At 41.3% G+C, this 20633-nt stretch overlaps 1 protein-coding gene across 4 annotated transcripts in view; it reads left to right on the top strand.

Moving 5' to 3' along the window:
• The window catches only part of GTF2H1 (general transcription factor IIH subunit 1), a 30805-nt gene that overhangs the window by 238 nt on the left and 9934 nt on the right, over nucleotides 1-20633 (top strand). Inside the window, exons 1-11 of one of the 4 annotated variants that reach the window (XM_048486922.1) lie at nucleotides 4-176; nucleotides 3425-3593; nucleotides 4926-5118; nucleotides 7016-7178; nucleotides 8265-8358; nucleotides 9586-9735; nucleotides 10237-10316; nucleotides 11444-11577; nucleotides 13526-13613; nucleotides 13764-13852; nucleotides 14968-15085. In XM_048486922.1, the coding sequence (XP_048342879.1) occupies nucleotides 3440-3593; nucleotides 4926-5118; nucleotides 7016-7178; nucleotides 8265-8358; nucleotides 9586-9735; nucleotides 10237-10316; nucleotides 11444-11577; nucleotides 13526-13613; nucleotides 13764-13852; nucleotides 14968-15085 (1263 nt within the window). In that variant the 5' untranslated portion in view covers nucleotides 4-176; nucleotides 3425-3439. Of the gene's footprint in view, nucleotides 1-3; nucleotides 303-3424; nucleotides 3594-4925; nucleotides 5119-7015; nucleotides 7179-8264; nucleotides 8359-9585; nucleotides 9736-10236; nucleotides 10317-11443; nucleotides 11578-13525; nucleotides 13614-13763; nucleotides 13853-14967; nucleotides 15086-20633 lie in introns of those variants that run through there. The other 3 variants (XM_048486921.1, XM_048486925.1, XM_048486924.1) reach the window with 3 other exon arrangements.

The raw sequence follows: 20633 nt of genomic DNA, 5'->3' as shown, positions 1-20633 counted from the left end.
GCTCCTTAGCTGCCGAACTCCTTGGCCGCTCCACGGCCCGCGAGGAGGAGGCGGCGGCGGCGGCCGGCTCCTGAGACTGCGGACGAACTTGGCTCTTCCTCCTTTTCCCGTCAGTGTTTCTGTCTCCGGGCGAGGGAGCCGGGTGATCTCTAGAGCCCTTCCTAACCGTGTTCACGGTAGGGAGCCTGGCTTCGTTCAACGATTCCGGGCTTCGAGGCCCCGTTTGCTGGCCTTTTCTGGAAGACAGGAGAGCGGTGGCGAATCTTTGGATTTGTTGCTCTGTGTTGTATGAGGTGGACAGAGTGAGTGTCACTGACAAGTGAGAGATCCCCGAGGACTCCCGTTTGATAAGAGGAGGAGCCAGCATAGCGCCTTTTCTGAATAATCCCATTTTCTCATACAAGCCTTTCTTTTTCTGTTCAAGGAAATGGTGTGATCAGTCTGTTTCTAAATCTCATTCTCAGGGGTGGAAGAGAGTGTTCTAAAGTCTTATAAATTGAGCCTGAAGTTATGATCTGTGCCGGGACACACCTTAATGTGATAATGCATGATAATAATGTCGGGTGCTCCTGTTAATCTTGTACAAGGTGTAACCTGAAAGAAAGGCAATCCTTTTCTGATTGAAGTTGTTTAGATTGGATGTCTGGATTTTCTTGAAGCTATGTATTGTCGAAGGCTTTCACGGCCGGAATCACTTGGGTGCTGTGTGGTTTCCGGGCTGTATGGCCGTGTTCTAGCAGCATTCTCTCCTGACGTTTCACCTGCATCTGTGGCTGGCATCCATGATCCTCTGAAGATGCCAGCCACAGATGCAGGCGAAACGTCAGGAGAGAATGCTGCTAGAACACGGCCATACAGCCCGGAAACCACACAGCACCCACGTTTCTTGAAGCTGTTACATGGAATAAATAATAAAAATGAGGGTTTTGGTTAATATCAACATGTTGCATTTTTGATGGACTTAGGTACCTTGTCGGCTCTTAAAATGTGAAGTAAAGGAGATAGAAGCATTTTATTTGAGAGTTGGGAGATTCTGGCACTACTTTTGGAGTAATTGTAAAGCACTTGTTTAAACTTCAATGTTAGAGATTTTTAAAAAGTCTGATTTATGTTGTCTTCTAAAGTATCCATTTTATGAAGGCAAGTGCTGTCATTTTCCAAACTTTGCTGGATAAATTATTCAAGGGATTGTGCTGGGGCATAATAGGCCATTCATCAGACTTCTCATTACCTCTCTGAGGATTTACGTGCTGAGGTGAGTGAGAATGTTCTTGGACTGATTAGGAGACTGGGTAGAGGGGGTGGCACACTTTACTTTTTCTTCAGCTTAATTATTTTGGATTTATTAAGTGGTTGTATCTGCAATTGTTGATAAAGCTATTTTTGGTTAATTGTATGCTTCCCAAGAGCTCTAGGAGAGTAGAGTTGGAAATAAGTTTTACAGTATTTTAATTTGACTAAGGGCAAATTGTCTGTGATGTCAGTTTGCTTTGATAGGTAAGACAATATGTGGCTTATACTGGTGATCAAACAAGGGAAACTAGTGTGTAACTAGGTTTTAATAGAGGCTTAAAAATATCTGTTCTGTAGCAAGTGTGTTTTTACTTCCTCCTCCAAAGTCTATTCCATTTATGCCTCCAATTAATACATGCATAAACTACTGAATTTTATAAAGTGTTTGACATGCGTGAAAGGTTGTTTAAATGGTTACCCATTCAGTGAGGGACACTTTACATCGGTATAGACGGGCATCCAAATAAGAACCTCATTAATGGTAAGGGATATGCTTTGTAGTGCAATAAACTTAGCTATGAAATATCTTATAGGACAGTGTATCAGTGAAAGATTTGTGTTTTGAAACCTGGCTGAAAGAAAAATTATATTTTATTTCCATCTATTCTATTTTGGTGTTGTATGTTTGAATTCAAGACATTGGCTGTACAAAGTACTTCACTGGATTGTCATCTGTGACCATGACAGATTGCTTAAAATAAAAATTATGAATTGATGACAAATACAGTATGGTAGTATCAATAGCATTTGTAAAAGTTATCTTCTGGAAATTGTTTTTAAAGCTGCATTTTGGTCACTAATACCTTGAAGTTAGTTAAACATTTCAAAATAATCCATAGGATGCAACTAAATTTATTCGCTTAGATCCCAGACCTTAGTTCTTTCGCACTAGTGTCACCTGAATTCATGTAAGATTTCCTTAAGTTTTGTTCTCCCTCTACGGACCCCAAGTTTGTATTCCTGACCACTGTTTCCAATGGTTCACTGAAACACTCCCCACCTGTTCTTTGGAGAGCTCAATATGGTGTACTGGGAAGAATGTGAAAGAACTTTGTTTTTGTTTTTTTGCCTCCAAATGCTTAAAGTGCTGTTTGTCTGCACCACTTTTAGTCTACTAGATTGAAAATGGTATTTTCATCTAGTTCAGCGATTCCCAAACAGGGTTCCGTGGTACCCTGGGGTGCTGTGAGCATGTCCCAGGGGTATCACGGCAATGCTACTGGCCCCCCTCACTTTTGCGGTGTCTCCCGCCAGCACCAGCAAGGATATGGAGGTCAGCCCCAAGGTCAGCAGCCACTTCCCACCCACCCCCACCCACCATGCTTCCCTTCACCCTGGGGGGTGGCAAGCAGGGGAACTGGAAGGGGAGGGTGGGGGGAGGGTGGCAGGGGTACCGTGAGATATGAAGAGTGAGGTCAAGGGTACCGTGACATCGAAAAGGTTGGAAAACATTGATCTGAAAACAACATTCTTAAATAATCCCATCTAATCTGAGATCAATTGACAATCTGTTCAGTTGCACAAGTAGTGATATTTCTTTATCTTCTGGTTTTATTTATTTGTTTAGTTGTGTTATTTATAGTTCATGTTTCTCATCGACATGCAAGATGAATTTCTCATAAAAATTGATTTCTCAGATATAATTAAAATTGGGGAGAAAATCTCCTCCATTACCAAGAGGGCTTATTCGTGTTTTGCTCTCTGAAGTAGCATTTTCTTTTGTAGCGTTCAAATGCTTACATGGAAAACATACTGTTAAGTTCAGTTGGCTTTTTCATATTAAAATATTGTCAGAATGATTGTTGCAAGCCAGTTATGTATGATTGCAGAGTCCACCATCACTTTAGAGGCTAATAAGATGTTTAGGGTATGAGCTTTCAAGAGTTACCGTCTCTTCATCAGATATAAGAGCTTGGACTGTTGAAAGTTCATACTACATTTTTTCTTGATCTCTAAGATGAGCTGGACTGGAATCTAACTGTTCTACTCCAGACTAACATGTTTACCTTCTGAAACCAATTACATGTACTAAGAGTAAAAAACAAACAAGAAGGGATCTTGAATTTCCAGGGCAAGCTTTAAGACTGTCACCATGAAAATGAATTTAAATCATTGTTGGGGTTTCTTGCAGCACACTATAGCCATTATGGCGACATCATCTGAAGAAGTGTTACTAATAGTAAAGAAGGTGCGTCAAAAGAAACAGGATGGGGCTCTTTACCTCATGGCTGAAAGAATAGCCTGGGCACCTGAGGGCAAAGACCGCTTCACAATCAGCCATATGTATGCGGACGTAAAATGTAAGTAAAAACCTTTTTTGTTGAATACAAAATCTTTCAAATCTTTTTTGATGCTGACTTATGAACAACTTTGTGCTTACATTGGAGTATCTACAAACGACCAGTAATGTAGCAGAATAGTGGAACTGAAATGTCTTATTAAAACAACAGTCCAGTTGCACCCTAAGAACAGTTGCATCCTAACACAGTTTATTCTAGTTTAAACTTTTGTGAATTGATGCTTAGCTCAATGCAGCAGTGGCGTAGGAGGTTAAGAGCTCATGTATCTAATCTGGAGGAACTGGGTTTGATTCCCAGCTCTGCAGCCTGAGCTGTGGAGGCTTATCTGGGGAATTCAGATTAGCCTGTACACTCCCACACACGCCAGCTGGGTGACCTTGGGCTAGTCACAGCTTCTCGGAGCTCTCTCAGCCCCACCTACCTCACAGGGTGTTTGTTGTGAGGGGGGAAGGGCAAGGAGATTGTAAGCCCCTTTGAGTCTCCTGCAGGAGAGAAAGGGGGGATATAAATCCAAACTCTTCTCCTTCTTCTTCAAAAAGGGTGTGAAATGTTCATCTATTGGGCAGATACATTTAAGAACAAAGGTGATGTGTGGCAAAAGAGGCAAATTTAAAGTAAGGTCAATCAAGAGAATCACCAGTCCAAACAGAGTGAGAGGGAATCCCTTCCAGCTGTGGAAGGCAAAGTTGGCATAAAAACATGACAAGCAAGTTTGGTTAAGAAAGTGTGGAACCATACCTGAACTGGTGTCAAAGAATTATTGATTATATTTCACATATTGGAGATGTTGAAAATGGGTGCACTTTCCATTGTCTCAAACCATTCTTTTTCTGAGGTTTTCGTTGAGATCAGGTGATTGCTTGGTTTATATAATCTTACACATGCAAAAATTGTGGAATATCATGTCTATCTTTTTCTCAGTACCTTGGTCCCTTAATGGGGAAAATGTTACAGCTCACATACTGCTAGAGTCATCTAGAGGGAGATGCTCTACTGCTGTTCATCTTATGTTTGGTTTATTGGAAACTTTGTCTTTTGGGACTCCTCACTGGGAAGAAACCTATTGAAAGGCTCAAGAGTTCATGGAATAACATGAACAGCTACAGTCAAAAGCTGCAGTCAGTAATAAGAGTTCCTGCCTTGTGTGTGTAAGGACCCTAGAATATATAATCTGTTTTAAGGAGTTTCAAGTAACAGTATTAGGAAAGGCATCTACCCAACCTCTGCGAGAGTTATTGCCTGTTATGTGATTTGTTATTTTACATTTTTATAAGACTTTATTGGACCGAAATAAGGTTTTTGAGGGGTCTTCTTTTTTAAAAATATATATAGGTCAGAAAATCAGCCCTGAAGGAAAAGCAAAGATTCAGCTTCAGTTGGTATTGCATGCAGGGGACACAACCAACTTCCATTTTTCTAATGAGAGTACAGCAGTGAAAGAGCGAGATGCCGTAAAGGATCTTCTTCAACAGTTGTTGCCCAAATTCAAGAGGAAAGCTAATAAAGAACTTGAGGAAAAAAACAGGTAATAAAGGTGGTTTTCTTTAAAATGGAGAGATTCCCCATGGTTTGCAAGTCTTTGCTACACAGTAATCCTGTGGTGAAAGTATGTGGCTTGGGTCCAAGGATGCCCACGCAGGAGGACAAATGAAGCTCTCTGTAATGTTGGTTCCAAAAGGAGGACTTTATGCAAGAGAAATAATAAGTGGTGTTTTAAGACTTATGCAGCATTATAATACGTAGCTTTTGTGGTAATTTTTGCTTCCTCTTGTGCAAAATTGCATAACACATTCTGGAAGCAGAAGAGCATTTTTTATTTAGTGTAGCTTTTTAAATGCAAGGCTCTAGAACAGTGGTTCTCAACCTTCCTAATGTCACGACCCTTTAATACAGTTCCTCATGTTGTGGTGACCCCCAACCCTAACATTTATCCATTTTACAGATGGAGAACACTGATGCAGAGGGTCTTAGGCGACCCCTGTGAAAGAGTCATTCGACCCCCAAAGGGGTCGCTACCCACAGGTTGAGAACCGCTGCTCTAGAATAAGATGTAAAATAGCTCTTTCATGAGTTTGTGGAACTTGATTAGGGATATTCATCCTGACTGAAAACTTGGATGATGACATCCTGAAACAGATGGTCAAAGTGGTCAAAGGAGAGAAATAGTAATAATGGGAGATTTCAGTTATCCTGATATTTATTTGAGGTCAACTCTGCCAAGGACTATGAGGTCCAACAAATTCCTCACTTTCCTTGCAGGTGGAAGAGGTGAAAAAGGCAACAAGAGAATCAGCCATTTTAGATCTGATCCTAACCAACAGTAACAATCTGGTAATGGGGTGGAAGGGGTGAGATCCTTAGGTGAAAGTGGCCATGTGCTCCTGGAGTTTTTATATGCAGCAGAAAGAGGAAGCCAAGTGTACTCCAACACACGTTCTAGACTTTAAGAAAGCTGATTTCAGTAATAAACTTAGGGAATTATTGTGTGTGTGTTCCCATCGTTAAGAATACTAAAAGAGAAGGGAGTTCACAATGGATGGGGAAGTGAGATATTGAAGGCACAATTTCAGACAGTTCTAATGAGAAAGAAAGACAGTAGATATTGAAAGAAACCAGGATGGATGTCTAAAGAATTTTCAATTGAGCTAAAATTTAAGAGACATGCCCCTGGAAGCTGGCACTGCGCCAGCACTCTGCTCCACCACAAGTAAGGGCAGACCTGGGGGAAGGGGTGTTCCTGAAGGTGGAGCTGATGTTAGTTGGTTTCCAAAGGGCTTTCAGCCCAGGAATGCTCTCTTCTCCTGACTTAAGCTACTAAAAAGTATGGCATAACACATTGCGTTCTGTAGGGTTTTTCAGGTGGCAGGGATTTCTGTATAGGTTCTGTTTCTCGAACCACCTAAAACAATTTTTGAAAGTCTCCAGACGTTTCCAACTGTTGCAAATTTCCCCTCCACTCCTGTGCATTGCACTGCCTGAAAAACAAGTCCAATCACTAGTGTAATCATCAGCACTGTATTATTGCTTAGTATCATACAGTTAATTGTTCATTAGCATTACCTTGATGTGAATGTGCCATTGCATGTATATGGGGTAAGGGACCATTCATTCGCTCCTTTCAGGTGAGGAATTTTTTTCTTTGTTTCCATTTTAGTCTGCCTCTCAAAATGCTGTAAACTCATTGTCACTTGCAGATTCAGAGACCTTTATTAGGCATGTACAGCATGAGGACAAACAGAAAGAGTAAAACCAATAGAGAACAGTGAAAATAGTGTGAATAGAAGCCAAGGGGACCTAGTTCAAAGTGCACAGCAAAAATGTGGCTAGGATTTGTCACTTGCACAGAAGCTCTAGTGCCTAAGATCTATTAAATTATATTGGAAATGTAGATTCCCATGCTATTTTAAATCTTCTCTTATCAGAATGCTGCAAGAAGATCCTGTTTTGTTTCAGCTTTATAAGGACCTTGTTGTGAGTCAGGTGATCAGTGCTGAAGAATTCTGGGCCAACCGTTTAAGCATGAATGCCATAGATAATTCTAATGCATCTAATAAGCAAGATGTGGGCATTTCTGCAGCTTTCCTGGTATGTTCAGTTATATGTGTGTAGTTTTTAATTGTTGAAAGTGATCTTTTTCAGCTAAAATTTTGCTGTAGCATGTGATTGAGCTAGGACTGCATTACCCCATATGTCCCTACTCGGCCTCTACGCTCAGCAGAGGCCAATTTGCTGGTGGTCCTCAGCCCTTCAATGATGCGGCTGGCGTCAAGCGGGCCAGGGCCTTTACGGCTCTGGCCACAGCCTGGTGGAACACTCTCTCTCCAGCTGTCCAGGCCCTGCGGGATCTTGGTGAATTCCGCAGGGCCTGTAAGACTGAGTTGTTCCACCGGGCCTTTGGAGTGACCAGCCTGAGTGAGGTGCCCCCTCTTGCTCTTTTTCCATCAGGGTCCCTTTATATTAAGGGGACTTGCCGTTCTTCCCCTCTTGGGGAGGGTTTTAAATATGGGTCTCGCTGGACACCTTTTCCTTGTATTAACTGCTGTTTTTAAAGGGATTTAGTAATATATTTTAAATTGATGGAGCCTGTGTAATTTTGTAATTTATTAATTTTTCTCCCTGTTTGGTTGTGGTAGATTTTATGTTATATACCGCCCAGAGTCCCCCAGGGGTAGGGCGATATAAAAAATTAAATAATAATAATAAAGTGGGAATATTTTGTGACAGATATAACTAATGTAATACCAGATTTCTTTAATCAGTTCAGTTTTAAAAATGTCTGTTGGTCCCCATGGAGGAAGAAGGCGATGCATAAAGGAAGTAAATAACACAAAATACATTTTCACAATATCCATGTTTGTTCTAATTATAGAAACTATGGCTAGGATCTCAATAGGTCTATGTGTGTACAGTACTAGTTGCATATCCACACTGGGCTTGCCTGATAACTATTTTCAACTGTATTTTCTTATGCATTATTGTAGGCTATTCGAGATATTCCCATGTGTAAAACAGGCAAGCATAGAATTTGATTTGATCATGATTTTGAGATTGCCACTGAGTCTTTGTAGGGGTGCAGTCTAAGACACTTGATTGCATAACATACACAGGGTACTTGACTTTATATAATCATGACTTGATTTTAAAACGTTTACAGTGTTTCTTTTCTTGTAGGCTGATGTTCGACCTCAAACAGATGGATGCAATGGTCTGAGGTATAATTTAACTTCAGATATCATTGAGTCTATATTTCGGACCTATCCTGCAGGTAAATAATAATTCATTTTAGTGCTGAATTCTGTTATCTTCTGTGTCTGTAAATGTCTTTTCTCTGCACTTCATGTTCTGCCTTGAAGATATTTTTCCCCTTTACGCAGTTCCTCAGTTAAATCTTTAAATCATCGTATGCTGCTGTTCAGACATCTTGTTTTATATCTGATACTGAGTAAGGCAGAGGAGAAAAAAACAGTAGAGTACTCAAATATTTTTCCTAGTATGCTTCTGTCTCTTTTTTCCCATCTGGGAAGTGACTTCTACAGAAATGGGATGGGAAAGGAATTGATAGCAGAGTGGCATATTGGATGAATTCCAGTTGTAACATGGCTCAGGAGGGGAGTTATGGAATGTAAAGGTCTTAAGTAGGTTTTCTTCTCAAGTTTCAAGTATTTATACCGATTCAAGTAGTATGGAGTGGAATACTCTACTTCAAGCCAAGTTGTTGAGTATCTGAGGAAGTAAAAAAATTAGTCTGCCCCTTAATGTTGAAAGTCCTTTTGCCAACCAGCCTTAAATCAATATTACTAGAGAGTTACGGGCTGTTAACTGAGAATACCAGGCCAAATGCACAATTAGCCATCTGATTTTCAATTACCTTTTTTATTTTTAAACGTATACCATACTGAACAGGATTCTATAAACCCTTGAGGACACTTGATGTCCTGTAGAATTAAAAAATGGAATTAATATCCATTGAAACATCAAATGCATGGCATAAAAATGATATAAAATATCCCAGATAGTAAAAACAATCCCAGATAGTGAAATGGAATATAGCAGCTAGCTTCTAGAGTTTATCAGCCTGCTAACATTGAATGGTGGATACAGGGAAACAAACAGGGTTAACCTGGAGTTATTTTTCTGGCTAGGTAGGACAAGACTTCAAAAGAAACTTCTGCCAATGTGTTCTAACATAATTTGGAAGCACTTTATTTAATTCATTTTATTCAGTATCACTTTTAAATGTATATTGATATGAACTGATGTATATTAAATTTTGAAATCTGAGCCTATGTGCAGATAACAGGAAAGGATTATGTTTTAATTTATTGCCCATCAGTTTTGTAATTCACTCCCCATGCTGCACTATGCCCAGAATTCTGAATGGTGTCCATGAAAAACAAGCTTAAAACAATCATAATGTTTTGTTGTGAACCTTCTTGTATTCTGAGTTACTGTATGCCTTGCAAGTGTTCATTTTTATGTTTCATATTTACAGTAAAAGTGAAATATGCAGAAAATGTTCCTCATAATATGACAGAGAAAGAGTTCTGGACGCGATTCTTCCAGTCCCACTATTTTCATAGAGACAGGTTGAATGCAGGATCAAAAGACCTTTTTACAGAATGTGCCAAAATTGATGAAAAGGGTATGTTTTTCTTTTTTTCTTTCTTTCCTGGCAAGTACTAATTAAAGCTTCTAACTAAGTTTCAACCTTGGTAATCTAAACACTGTGTAATGATCTAACTATTAAACATGGTACCTAAGAGCAAACCTCCTCCCAATTTATGCTTGGTCCCATTTTATGGATTTTTAAAATGCAGATAGGGGAGCCATGTTCAGGATTAGGCAAATAGATGGAGTTGTTAAAAAGAAAAAATTGAATCATGATACAAATATGAGTACATGTATGTGTGAATGGGGTGGGAACTTATTAGGCGGGTTGTACATTTATTCACAAGGCTGATCATTAATATTTGTTAATTAAAAATATATCAGTTGTTGGATATCATTCAGATGTTATGGTTATTGTAAAAACTGGAGCTTAGAAAACCTTTCTCAAAATGTACAGATTTCATATTATTTCTTGGCTTTAATTCTATAATTCTATTCTATGGTTATAATTCTGGGCTTTTTCTTTAACATGTAGGGTTGAAGACAATGGTATCTCAAGGGGTAAAAAATCCTTTATTAGATTTAACAGCCTTAGAAGATAAATCATTGGACGACGTAAGTACAAGTGATTTAAATTACAAATGTATTTATTTGTACTTTACATTTATACCCTGCCAATTTCCCGAAGGACTTGAGGCGGCTTTACATATCGATATATAATAAATACACAATAAAAACAAAGATATAAATACTAAATTGTAAAGCATACCTGGAATGAGGTGAATGTAAATAATTTATTGGTGACCTAATGACTGATTTTGGTGCACTGCTCAGTATCTTGCAAGCAATGTTGCTTAAAGTGAATCTTGAGCTGATCCAGCAAGGCACTTATATTCTTGAGTAGAAGTATTTACTCATAGCTACTTATTAGTTATGCTGTAACAGATAATAGATCAAAATGTAAAATTAATTTGGATCAAGGGCAACTGAGTTAAAAAAAAACATAGAAGTCTTACATCTGAAATATATACTGAAACAGACCATAGAAGTCTTACATCTGAAATATATACTATGCAAAGTAGATATGGATAACTGTTAAAAGGAGTTGTCCCAGTCATAGAATCCTTTGATTGACAGGGAGTTCAAAGTTTGAGAAACAAACCAGTGACAGTACCCTGTTCAGGATAAAGATGAGAGCTTGATTGTAGATCATTCTCTACTTTCTTCATAGAACTTCTTAGCTGAGTGCTCTGCTGTGATCCTAGTGCGTCCTGTGTTCAGTATATGTATGTACGTGAACTTAAAGATATTTTTGAGGAAAGCTGAAGGGAAATATCTTTCAGTGGCGCAGGAGAAATGGAAGAGGTCTATGTGCAAGCTGCATGCATAAACATTCACAGTGGAAATTTTATGCCCTTAAAAACATGTGTATGTACAAAAAGATGCCCCGATGTCCCCTTTTCTTTTAAAAGAAATTGTGGAAGTCATATTTCTACCATTGCAGTACAGACATCTCATGCCTTTTGCACACACAGTACTGTACAAGTCTCTGTGTCTTCAGCGCCCCCCCCCCAAAAAAAAACTAATGAGAGCAGGTCTCCAGCAGCAACTTTCAATGCCTTGCAGCCTCTCATTCACCCAAACAGTGATAAATTCTTGAAAGACCTGGCAGTAATTTTGATTTCAGTTTTTCCCCTCATGTAACATGGGGCTTCATTCAAAGACATGGTTGTTTTTTCTAGGGTTATGGCGTTTCCTTGGGGCCTTCCACATCCAACTCAGTTAATAAATCAATAAAGGAGAGTAGCAATGCTGCCATTATAAAACGTTTTAACCATCACAGTGCCATGGTCCTTGCAGCGGGGCTCTGGAAACAGTAAGTATCAGCACAGAGAATTTTAAAATCCGTGAGAATTATCGAGCTAGAAGCATTGATTCCTCTAAAGTTGATTCCAGTAATTTAACCTGGAAAGGCAGACTTCATTCCCAAGATGTTCGTAACTTTATTAATTGTAATTTGTTGTAACTTTAATAGATGTAATTTGTTGAAAGAGAAGAATTAATATGATCAAAAAAAATTCTGTTGGGTAAGGTAAGGTGGGTTTTAACTGCCTTGTAAAGTACACTGTATTTTCTAGCGTATAAGACTACTTTTTAACCCAGGAAAATCTTCTCAAAAGTCGGGGGTCGTCTTATAGGGTGGGTGCTGAAACTTCCGAGCTGGACTGGAGAATCTGTGGTCACTGCATATGGTGGTGGGAGCTCAAAAACAGCCGCGGCCATATCCCCGCCATATGCAGCTGTCCGGGAGCGGGGAACCTCCCCTCCCTGGACTTGCCGGCAGAGACCCACCCCTCCCCGGGCTCGCGGGAGGGGTTTCTCACCTTGGACTGGCCGGAGGGGACCAACCCCTCCCGAGACTGGCCGGACTTAGCAGACTTGCTGGTGGGACCCTGTCACTGCAGTTCCAGGCCGGCGCAGGGATGTGGAGGGAATGTGGCAGACAGCCAGTCTTCCTGTTCTCCCAGGCCGGGAACCGGCGGACCCGAGAGGATAGAGCCAGGCGCCGCTGAGAAGGCGGGCTGGGCACTGCCCAAGCAAGCACGCAGGCCTGCGTCCTTGCGAGGGCAGGCCTGTGATGAAGTGGGAGGCAGGGTTCCGGGACTGCTGAGGCTGGCTGGACTGGTGAGGAGGTCGGGAGGGAGGTGGGGCAGAGCAGGGGAGGGGTTTTATTGGTGGAGCAGAGTCCGGAGGGGATAAAAAGCGCGGAGGAAGAAAAGGTGGAGCCGCAAAGGGAGAGGAGTGAGGGAGGTGGACGGCTGAATGTGGGGAGGCTGGAAAGGAGAGAAGAGGAGAGGGTAGGAAGGAGAGAGAGACAAGGAGAGAAAGGAAGAGGCAGGAGAAGACCATATACAGGGGAAGGAGGAAGGGACTGAGAGAGAAGCTAACAGGCTCTCTCTCTCAGGGACAGCAGTGCCAGGCAAGACAGGCTTGGGCGTGCTGGCTTACCCAACAACTTAGCATGCTGTTGCTTCAAAGGCTGTCATAGCTAGTCCACCCCCTTGACAACAGGGGTGAGGACGGGAATCCCAGCACCCGGGAAGGGGTAGGAAGGTTGGCCACAGTCTTATACAACGAGTATATCCCAAACTCTATATTTTAACTGGAAAAGTTGGGGGTCGTCTCATACGCCCAGTTGTTTTATACGCCGGAAAATACGGTATATGTGTTAAGTGTCATCAAGTTGCTTCCAACTTAATGGTGACCATATGAATTAATAAGGAACGTTTGCAACTGTTAGCTACTATTATCAACAGGAAAAATTTGCTGGTAGTTTAGTGCACATCCCCACTATCCAGTAATCCAGCTCTATACATATTGGAGCTGATAATTCAAATGAAAAGGAGAAATATAAAATTGAGAATTTAAAAATCTGTGTGGACTGGGGAAATGCTTTTCTTCATATTTCAATTAATTCATTATCTAGGACAGTTCCCTTCAAAGTGGTCAGAGCCCTTAAAAGCTTATAGCATCCTTCTTTTGTGGGGAGAATATCTGGATCAAAAATGCCATTGTTGTGCTCAGGCATAACACATTCATATCTTTGTCCACTGGCAACTTCTGGCCTTCCAGACAAGTACTCCAAAGGATTGATTTTAGAAGGAAATTCTCTCCCTTACTCCTCCCTTTTCTTTCTTGAGTACATGCTTTACAGTTGCATAGAAAAGGTGGGACAGGATCCCACAAGTTTTTAATAGAACTGGGGGCGTTTGCATGGAATCACTTGGGAGAAACTAATAGGCACCATGATTCATGGTTTTCAGAGACGCACAAAATGATCACTATAGTGAGACCAATAGTATGGATGGAAACTCCAGGGATTCAGATGCCTTTCAGCCGCCAATTAAAAAGGTAAGGCCAAAGGCTACCTTTGCTAATTCTAAAGAAGCAAAAATATATTTTAAGAATGATTCAAAATACACCATGCATGTTCTTCAAGGTGAAAAATTATGTGGAGAATGTTATGTGTCTGCATAATCTTGACTATGTTTTATCTTGTAGGTAAAGCTGCAAGAATCCATTGAATATGAGGATTTAGAAAATAATAACAGCATTAAAACTATTGCACTAAACCTAAAGAAATCAGATAGGTATGTCTTATGAATAAAATAAAACAACTCAGGGCACAACAGTGCCCTTTAACCCTGTCATGTATTTAGACATAACTGCGCCCACCAGGCTCTTTGCTTTTTCATGGCATTCTGGTTTTTATAAATCTCAAGGAATTCAGTTCTCAAGTACTTTATATTCAAATTATCACAAAGGATTGAGTTGTACCATTTTTTTTCTCAGACAGAAGGGGCTTTCTCACTCCTCACTGCATCCCCATCCCATGTATCTGCCATTCACAAGTAGACTGCCGAAGCTATATCGTTGTTATAGTAAAGCTAAATCAAAATATACTATTCAACCTTTGTAAACAGAAATAAGAGCATTGCTATAAGACTTAACTGTTCTAGTAGTGCTTGAACTGAAGCGTATGCACTTGTGTTAGTACAAGTTCTTTCGTTCCAAATTTTGCAAGTAACTGGACAGATTACAGGTGGTTACAGTGTTTTCCCACTGATGTGGCATTCTGGTTGTTATATTTTTATGAATTTAGATAGCCCTGTGGCTACAGTGTTTCTGTGCATGTGCAAGTCCTGTTGTATTTTTTCTGTATGCCTGCAACCCATTGTGTTGTGCTCCAGTGGTTTGCCTGGCCTTGAAGAACAGCACTGGGGATAAGACATGAGCCTGGTATGCATGTGAAAGGCTGTTTAAGTGCAAGCATCCAAAGCACAGTAATCTGTTTGCATAACTTCTGCTGAAGTAAAATCAGGCCTGATTGTCTGTGCTTGTTTGTGGAACAGTCATAACATTCAAAACTGAAACTTGGCCTGGGTGGAAATGGACTTAATATGTGTAGTCCATACATTCCTGTAACATGACCATTCTTTCTCCCCCCCTTTTTTGAGAGGAGTGAAAATGGAATTGATTAATGTATGCGATTTCTGATGCATCTAACTTTTAATAACTTGCAGCAGAGGAATTTACTTATTGGAAGCCAGGATACATGTCCTGTAACTTGTAAAAAAACCCCACAGATTATCACTGGGCCAACAAAAAAGATATTAAGCCCCCAAAACAAGCAGAAAATCCTTAAAATTGAAAAATGGGTTGTGATTCTAAGTTTAGTTATGTACTTTTTTTTTGTCTTCAACAGGTATTATCATGGTCCAACACCAATTCAGTCCCAGCAATATGCAACTAGTCAGGATATTATTTATTCTTTGCATAGTATTAGACAAGAAATGGAAATCTATGTCCCCAAACTAACTCAGGTAAGATGAGTAGCTTGGCTTCATTAAAGAAAAAAATGTTTTTTGTAGATTTGTTTTTTGAGGATTTGATACGGTGTTGTTTATTTAATATGGTGGTGTTTATTTTCATCACATAGAATAAACTTCATATTCCCTCTCTTTTGCATGTTTGCATCTTGCTTCATAGTTATGTTCAAGAAGCATAGATTAACAAGCTTGCATATTTAATTTCATTGAAGTATGTACAGTCATTGTTTGTTATGCCGCAGTCATGCATGCTGTGGCAGCTGTGTGCATGAATTCTCAAGGCTGCTGCAGTTCTCACATTTATTTATTTATTTACTTTATTCAGACTTTCCTTTCTCCCCAGTGAAGTTCCAAAGGAGCTTACATTATTCTCCCCTCCTCTATTTTAACCTCAGAGAAACCTTGTTGCTAGGCTGAGGTTGTGTGACTGCCCCAAAGTCACTCAGTGAGTTTTCATGGCAGAATGGGAATTTGAACCATGTCTCCAGATCTTTGTCTGACACATTGACAGCTATACTGCACTAGTACTTCCAAAAGGAGCTGCTGACTGCCTCTGCATGCTCCTAAAATGTTTAAGTGGGGACTGGCATAATCTGTTCCCTGCCTGCCCCAAACAAAACTATTTCACTATTTCCTTAATATGTTCAAAGTTCTGGTAGTTCTTCAGGAAAAGAATTCACAGTTCTAGAACAGAAAGCATCTCTGCACCTTTTCTAAATGGACATGATAGGCAGACAATGTGATTTGATTCTCAGTCATAAAGACTTTGAGAGAACATGTGGAGAAAATACTCTTTTAGGAACATGTTCACGTTGATGCATTATTGTACTTGTTAGGCATTAAGTATTGAATTATAAAAATTGTAATATTACAGAATTCACTTGCTCTTTTTCTGTGGTAGTCTCTAGTTGTTTTGGAATTTCTTCTGTTCAGAGGTTTGTCAGGTTCTGGATTGGACCCTGGAGCCTGTTTCCTACAGCCCGAGAGGACTGAATCAACAGATCAGGATGATCTTCTCTTTGCATAGCCATATATTATACTCTGTGTGCTATTCCTGAGGGTCCCCCAAATTCCAGGGTAATGTTGAGGTGAGATCTCTTATAGTGAAAGGAGAAGGGTCCACTCAGGGATGCAACTCAGATACCTTCTTTTCAGAGAGAGGAATGAAAGTTTACTCTTTTTTTTTTTTTTTTGCTCTGTCTTCAGATTAGTTGATGTATGTTTTGAGAGTATTTTCCTTGGCTCCTTGTTGAGGGATTTATTTTGTTAAATTTGAGTTTCCTAAGCTGAGAATGGTTTTAAATTGTTTTGTTTTAAATAGCCATTATTTAAAACATTATTTAAAATCGCCACCCCACAAGATAGATAAGTAACAGTTTAGTGTATCACTAGAAGATAATTTGTACAATGTACATAAGAACATAAGAACAAGCCAGCTGGATCAGACCAAAGTCCATCTAGTCCAGCTCTCTGCTACTCGCAGTGGCCCACCAGGTGCCTTTGGGAGCTCACATGTAGGATGTGAACGCAATGGCCTTCTGCGGCTGTTGCTCCCGATCACCTGGTCTGTTAAGGCATTTGCAATCTCAGATCAAAGAGGATCAAGATTGGTAGCCATAAATCGACTTCTCCTCCATAAATCTGTCCAAGCCCCTTTTAAAGCTATCCAGGTTAGTGGCCATCACCACCTCCTGTGGCAGCATATTCCAAACACCAATCACACGTTGCGTGAAGAAGTGTTTCCTTTTATTAGTCCTAATTCTTCCCCCAGCATTTTCAATGAATGCCCCCTGGTTCTAGTATTGTGAGAAAGAGAGAAAAATTTCTCTCTGTCAACATTTTCTACCCCATGCATAATTTTATAGACTTCAATCATATCCCCCCTTAGCCGCCTCCTCTCCAAACTAAAGAGTCCCAAACGCTGCAGCCTCTCCTCATAGGGAAGGTGCTCCAGTCCCTCAATCATCCTTGTTGCCCTTCTCTGCACTTTTTTTCTATCTCCTCAATATCCTTTTTGAGGATGCGTGACCAGAACTGGACACAGTACTCCAAGTCGCAGTCGCATCTCACTGCTTTATATAAGGGCATGACAATATTTGCAATTTCACCATCCATTTCTGTCCTAATGATCCCCAGCTTATACTTTGCCGTTTTCACAGCTGCCATTCATTGAGTTGACATTCCGATGGAACTATCAACTAAGACGCCTAAATCCCTTTCCTGGTCTGTGACTGATAGCACGGACCCCTGTAGCGTGTATGTGATGTCTGGATTTTTTTGCCCTGTGTGTAACACTTTACGTTTTGCTACGTTGCACTGCATTTGCCATTTCTGAGCCCACTCACCTAATTTATCAAGGTCCGCTTGGAGCTCTTCGCAATCCTTTGTGGTTCTCACCACCCTACATAATTTGGTATCATCTGCAAACTTGGCCACCACGCTACCCACCCCTACTTCCAGGTCATTTATGAATAGGTTAAAGAGCACTGGTCCCAAAATGGATCCTTGGGGGACACCACTCCCGACATCTTTCCATTGTGAGAACTTCCCATTTACACCCACTCTTTGTTTCCTGTTTCTCAACCAGTTTTTAATCCATAGGAGGACTTCCCCTCTTATTCCTTCATTGCTGAGTTTTCGCAACAGTCTCTGGTGAGGAACTTTGTCAAAAGCCTTTTGGAAATCCAAGTAGACAATGTCCACCGGTTCACCCCTGTCCACATGCCTGTTTACACCCTCAAAGAACTCTAGTAAGTTTGTAAGACAGGATTTGCCTCTGCAAAAGCCATGCTGACTCTTTCTCAGCAGGTCTTGCTTTTCTACATGTTTTATAATTTTATCTTTAATGATAGATTCTACTAATTTACCAGGAACAGATGTCAAACTGACTGGCCTGTAATTTCCCGGGTCCCCCCTAGATCCTTTCTTAAAGATTGGTGTGACATTGGCCATCTTCCAGTCTTCAGGGATGGAGCCTGATTCCAGGGATAAGTTGCATATTAAAGTGAGAAGATCAGCAATTTCATGCTTGAGCTCTTCAAGAACTCTTGGGTGAATGCAATCTGGGCCAGGGGATTTGGTAACATTTAGTTTATCAATGGCTGCCAGAACTTCTTCCTTGTCTACCACTATCTTCGCTAGTTCCTCGGATTCGCCTCCTAAGAAGCTTGGTTCAGGTGCAGGAATGTTCCTCACCTTCTCTTGGGTGAAGACAGATGCAAAGAATTCATTCAGCTTCTCTGCAATCTCCCTGCCATCTTTTAGCACACCCTTTGTTCCTTTGTCATCTAACGGGCCTACCGCTTCCCTTGCTGGCTTCCTGCTTTTGATGTACTTGAAGAACTGTTTGTTGCTGGTCTTGATGTTCGCAGCCATGCGTTCCTCATAATCCTTTTTTTGCCTCCCTTACAGCTAACTTGCTTCTCTTTTGCCACCATTTGTGTTCCCTCTCATATTCTTCATCAGCCAAACTGGACTTCCATTTTCTAAAAGACATTTTCTTTTTTCTGATAATTTCCTCAACCTCTCTTGTTAACCATGGTGGCTTTCTTTTGGACTGGGTGCTGCCTTTTCTAACCTGTGGAACACATTCCAGCTGAGCTTTTATTACTGTGTTTTTAAATAACCTCCAAGCATCCTGGACAGTTTTGACTCTCTTGATTTTCCCTTTCAGCTTCCTGCGCACTATCCCCCTCATCTTTGAGAAATTTCCCTTTCTGAAGGCGAATGTAACTACATTAGTAGTTGCCACTTGTTCGCATGCTGAGATACTGAATCTGACAGCATTGTGGTCGCTGTTCCCTATTGGCTCAACAACAATGACTTCCTGCACCAGCTCCTGGGTCCCACATAGAATTAGATCTAGGATCACCTCTCCCCTGGTTGGTTCCACAACCATCTGCTCTAAGCCACAGTCATTTAGCATATCCAGGAATGCTCTCTCCTTACTATGACCTGAACATGCATTTTTCCAGTTTATATGGGGATAGTTAAAATCACCCATTACCACTACATTTTTGTTTTTGTTGGCCTCTCTAATTTCTTTTTCCATCTCAGAATCCTCTTGTGCACTTTGGTCAGGGGGACGATAATATATTCCTACTGTTAAACTATGCTTCACACCTGGTATTGATATCCACAGTGATTCTGTAGGGGAACCAGCTCCCCTTGCATTGTCTATTTTATGTGATACTATGATGTAAAGGGCAACTCCACCCCCAATGCGCCCTATCCTATCCTTCCTATAGAGCCTGTAGCCTGGTATAACAGCATCCCACTGGTTCTCCTCATTCCACCATGTCTCTGTAATGCCCACTATATCAAAGTCCTCCTTCAAAACTCTGTACTCTAGTTCCCCCATTTTAGGTCGAATGCTTCTACTATTAGCATAGAGACACCTGTATACCCTGTCTCTGTCCTTAACCTGGGATTTATGTGCTTTACCCTCAAGTCTTTTGTAGACACTATCCCTTGTCACATGCACATTGCTATGTTCCTCTCTTGTATGTGGTTGATTTAGAAAAACCTCCCTCTCTGTCTGCATCCCCATAGATACTGTATTCCGAACCGAAGTCACCTCAGCTCCTGTCGGCTTTCCCCCAGTGATCAGTTTAAAAGCTGTTCTGCCACCTTTTTTTTAATGTTGGAGCCAGCAGCCTGGTTCCTCTTTGGTTAAGATGAAGCCCGTCCCGTTTGTACAGGCCTACCTTGTCCCAAAAGGTTCCCCAGTTCCTGACAAATCTGAAACCCTCTGCCTTACACCACCTTCTCATCCACGCATTGAGACCCTGTATCTCCGGTTGCCTAGCTACGCCCTGCGCGTGGAACGGGTAGCATTTCTGAGAATGCCACCTTGGAGGTCCTGGACTTCAACCTGTTTCCTAGCAGCCTAAATTTAGCTTCCAGAACCTCCCGGCTACATTTCCCAATGTCGTTGTTGCCAATGTGGACCACAACTGCTGACTCCACCCCAGCACTGTCTAAAAGCCTATCTAGACGAAGCGTGACATCCGCAACCTTCGCACCAGGCAGGCAAGTCACCATGCGGTCATCACGCCTCTCACAAACCCAACTCTCTACATTTCTAATGATCGAATCACCCACTACAAGGAGCCCCCCACCTCCCCGAGGGGTATCCTCAGTGCGAGAAGATAGCTGATCACCAGTTAAGGAAGGGATCCCATCTAAGGGAGCATCTTCCCCCACCTCAGACTGGCACCCTCCATCCCCAAGGCCTTCATTCTCCATGACATCTGAAGAGATGTCACCTTGGGAGTGGGACCCGGCTGTTAGGTCCCTGAAAGCCTCGTCTGTCACCCTCTCTGCCTCTTTCAGCTTCTCCAGGTCTGCCACCTTGGCTTCAAGAGAACGCACACGTTCCTTGAGTGCCAGGAGCTCATTGCAGTACCGTATATACTCGAGTATAAGCCAACTTTTTCAGGACATTTTTATGCTGAAAAAGCCCCCCTCGGCTTATACTCATATACGGTAATTCCAAGATGGTGGCCAGAGCTGGGGCTGCTGTGGGGATCCAGTAAGCATG

Source organism: Sphaerodactylus townsendi, linkage group LG02 (assembly GCF_021028975.2).
Source record: "Sphaerodactylus townsendi isolate TG3544 linkage group LG02, MPM_Stown_v2.3, whole genome shotgun sequence".
Taxonomy (NCBI): domain Eukaryota; kingdom Metazoa; phylum Chordata; class Lepidosauria; order Squamata; family Sphaerodactylidae; genus Sphaerodactylus; species Sphaerodactylus townsendi.
This window is presented reverse-complemented; position numbering and strand designations above follow the sequence as displayed.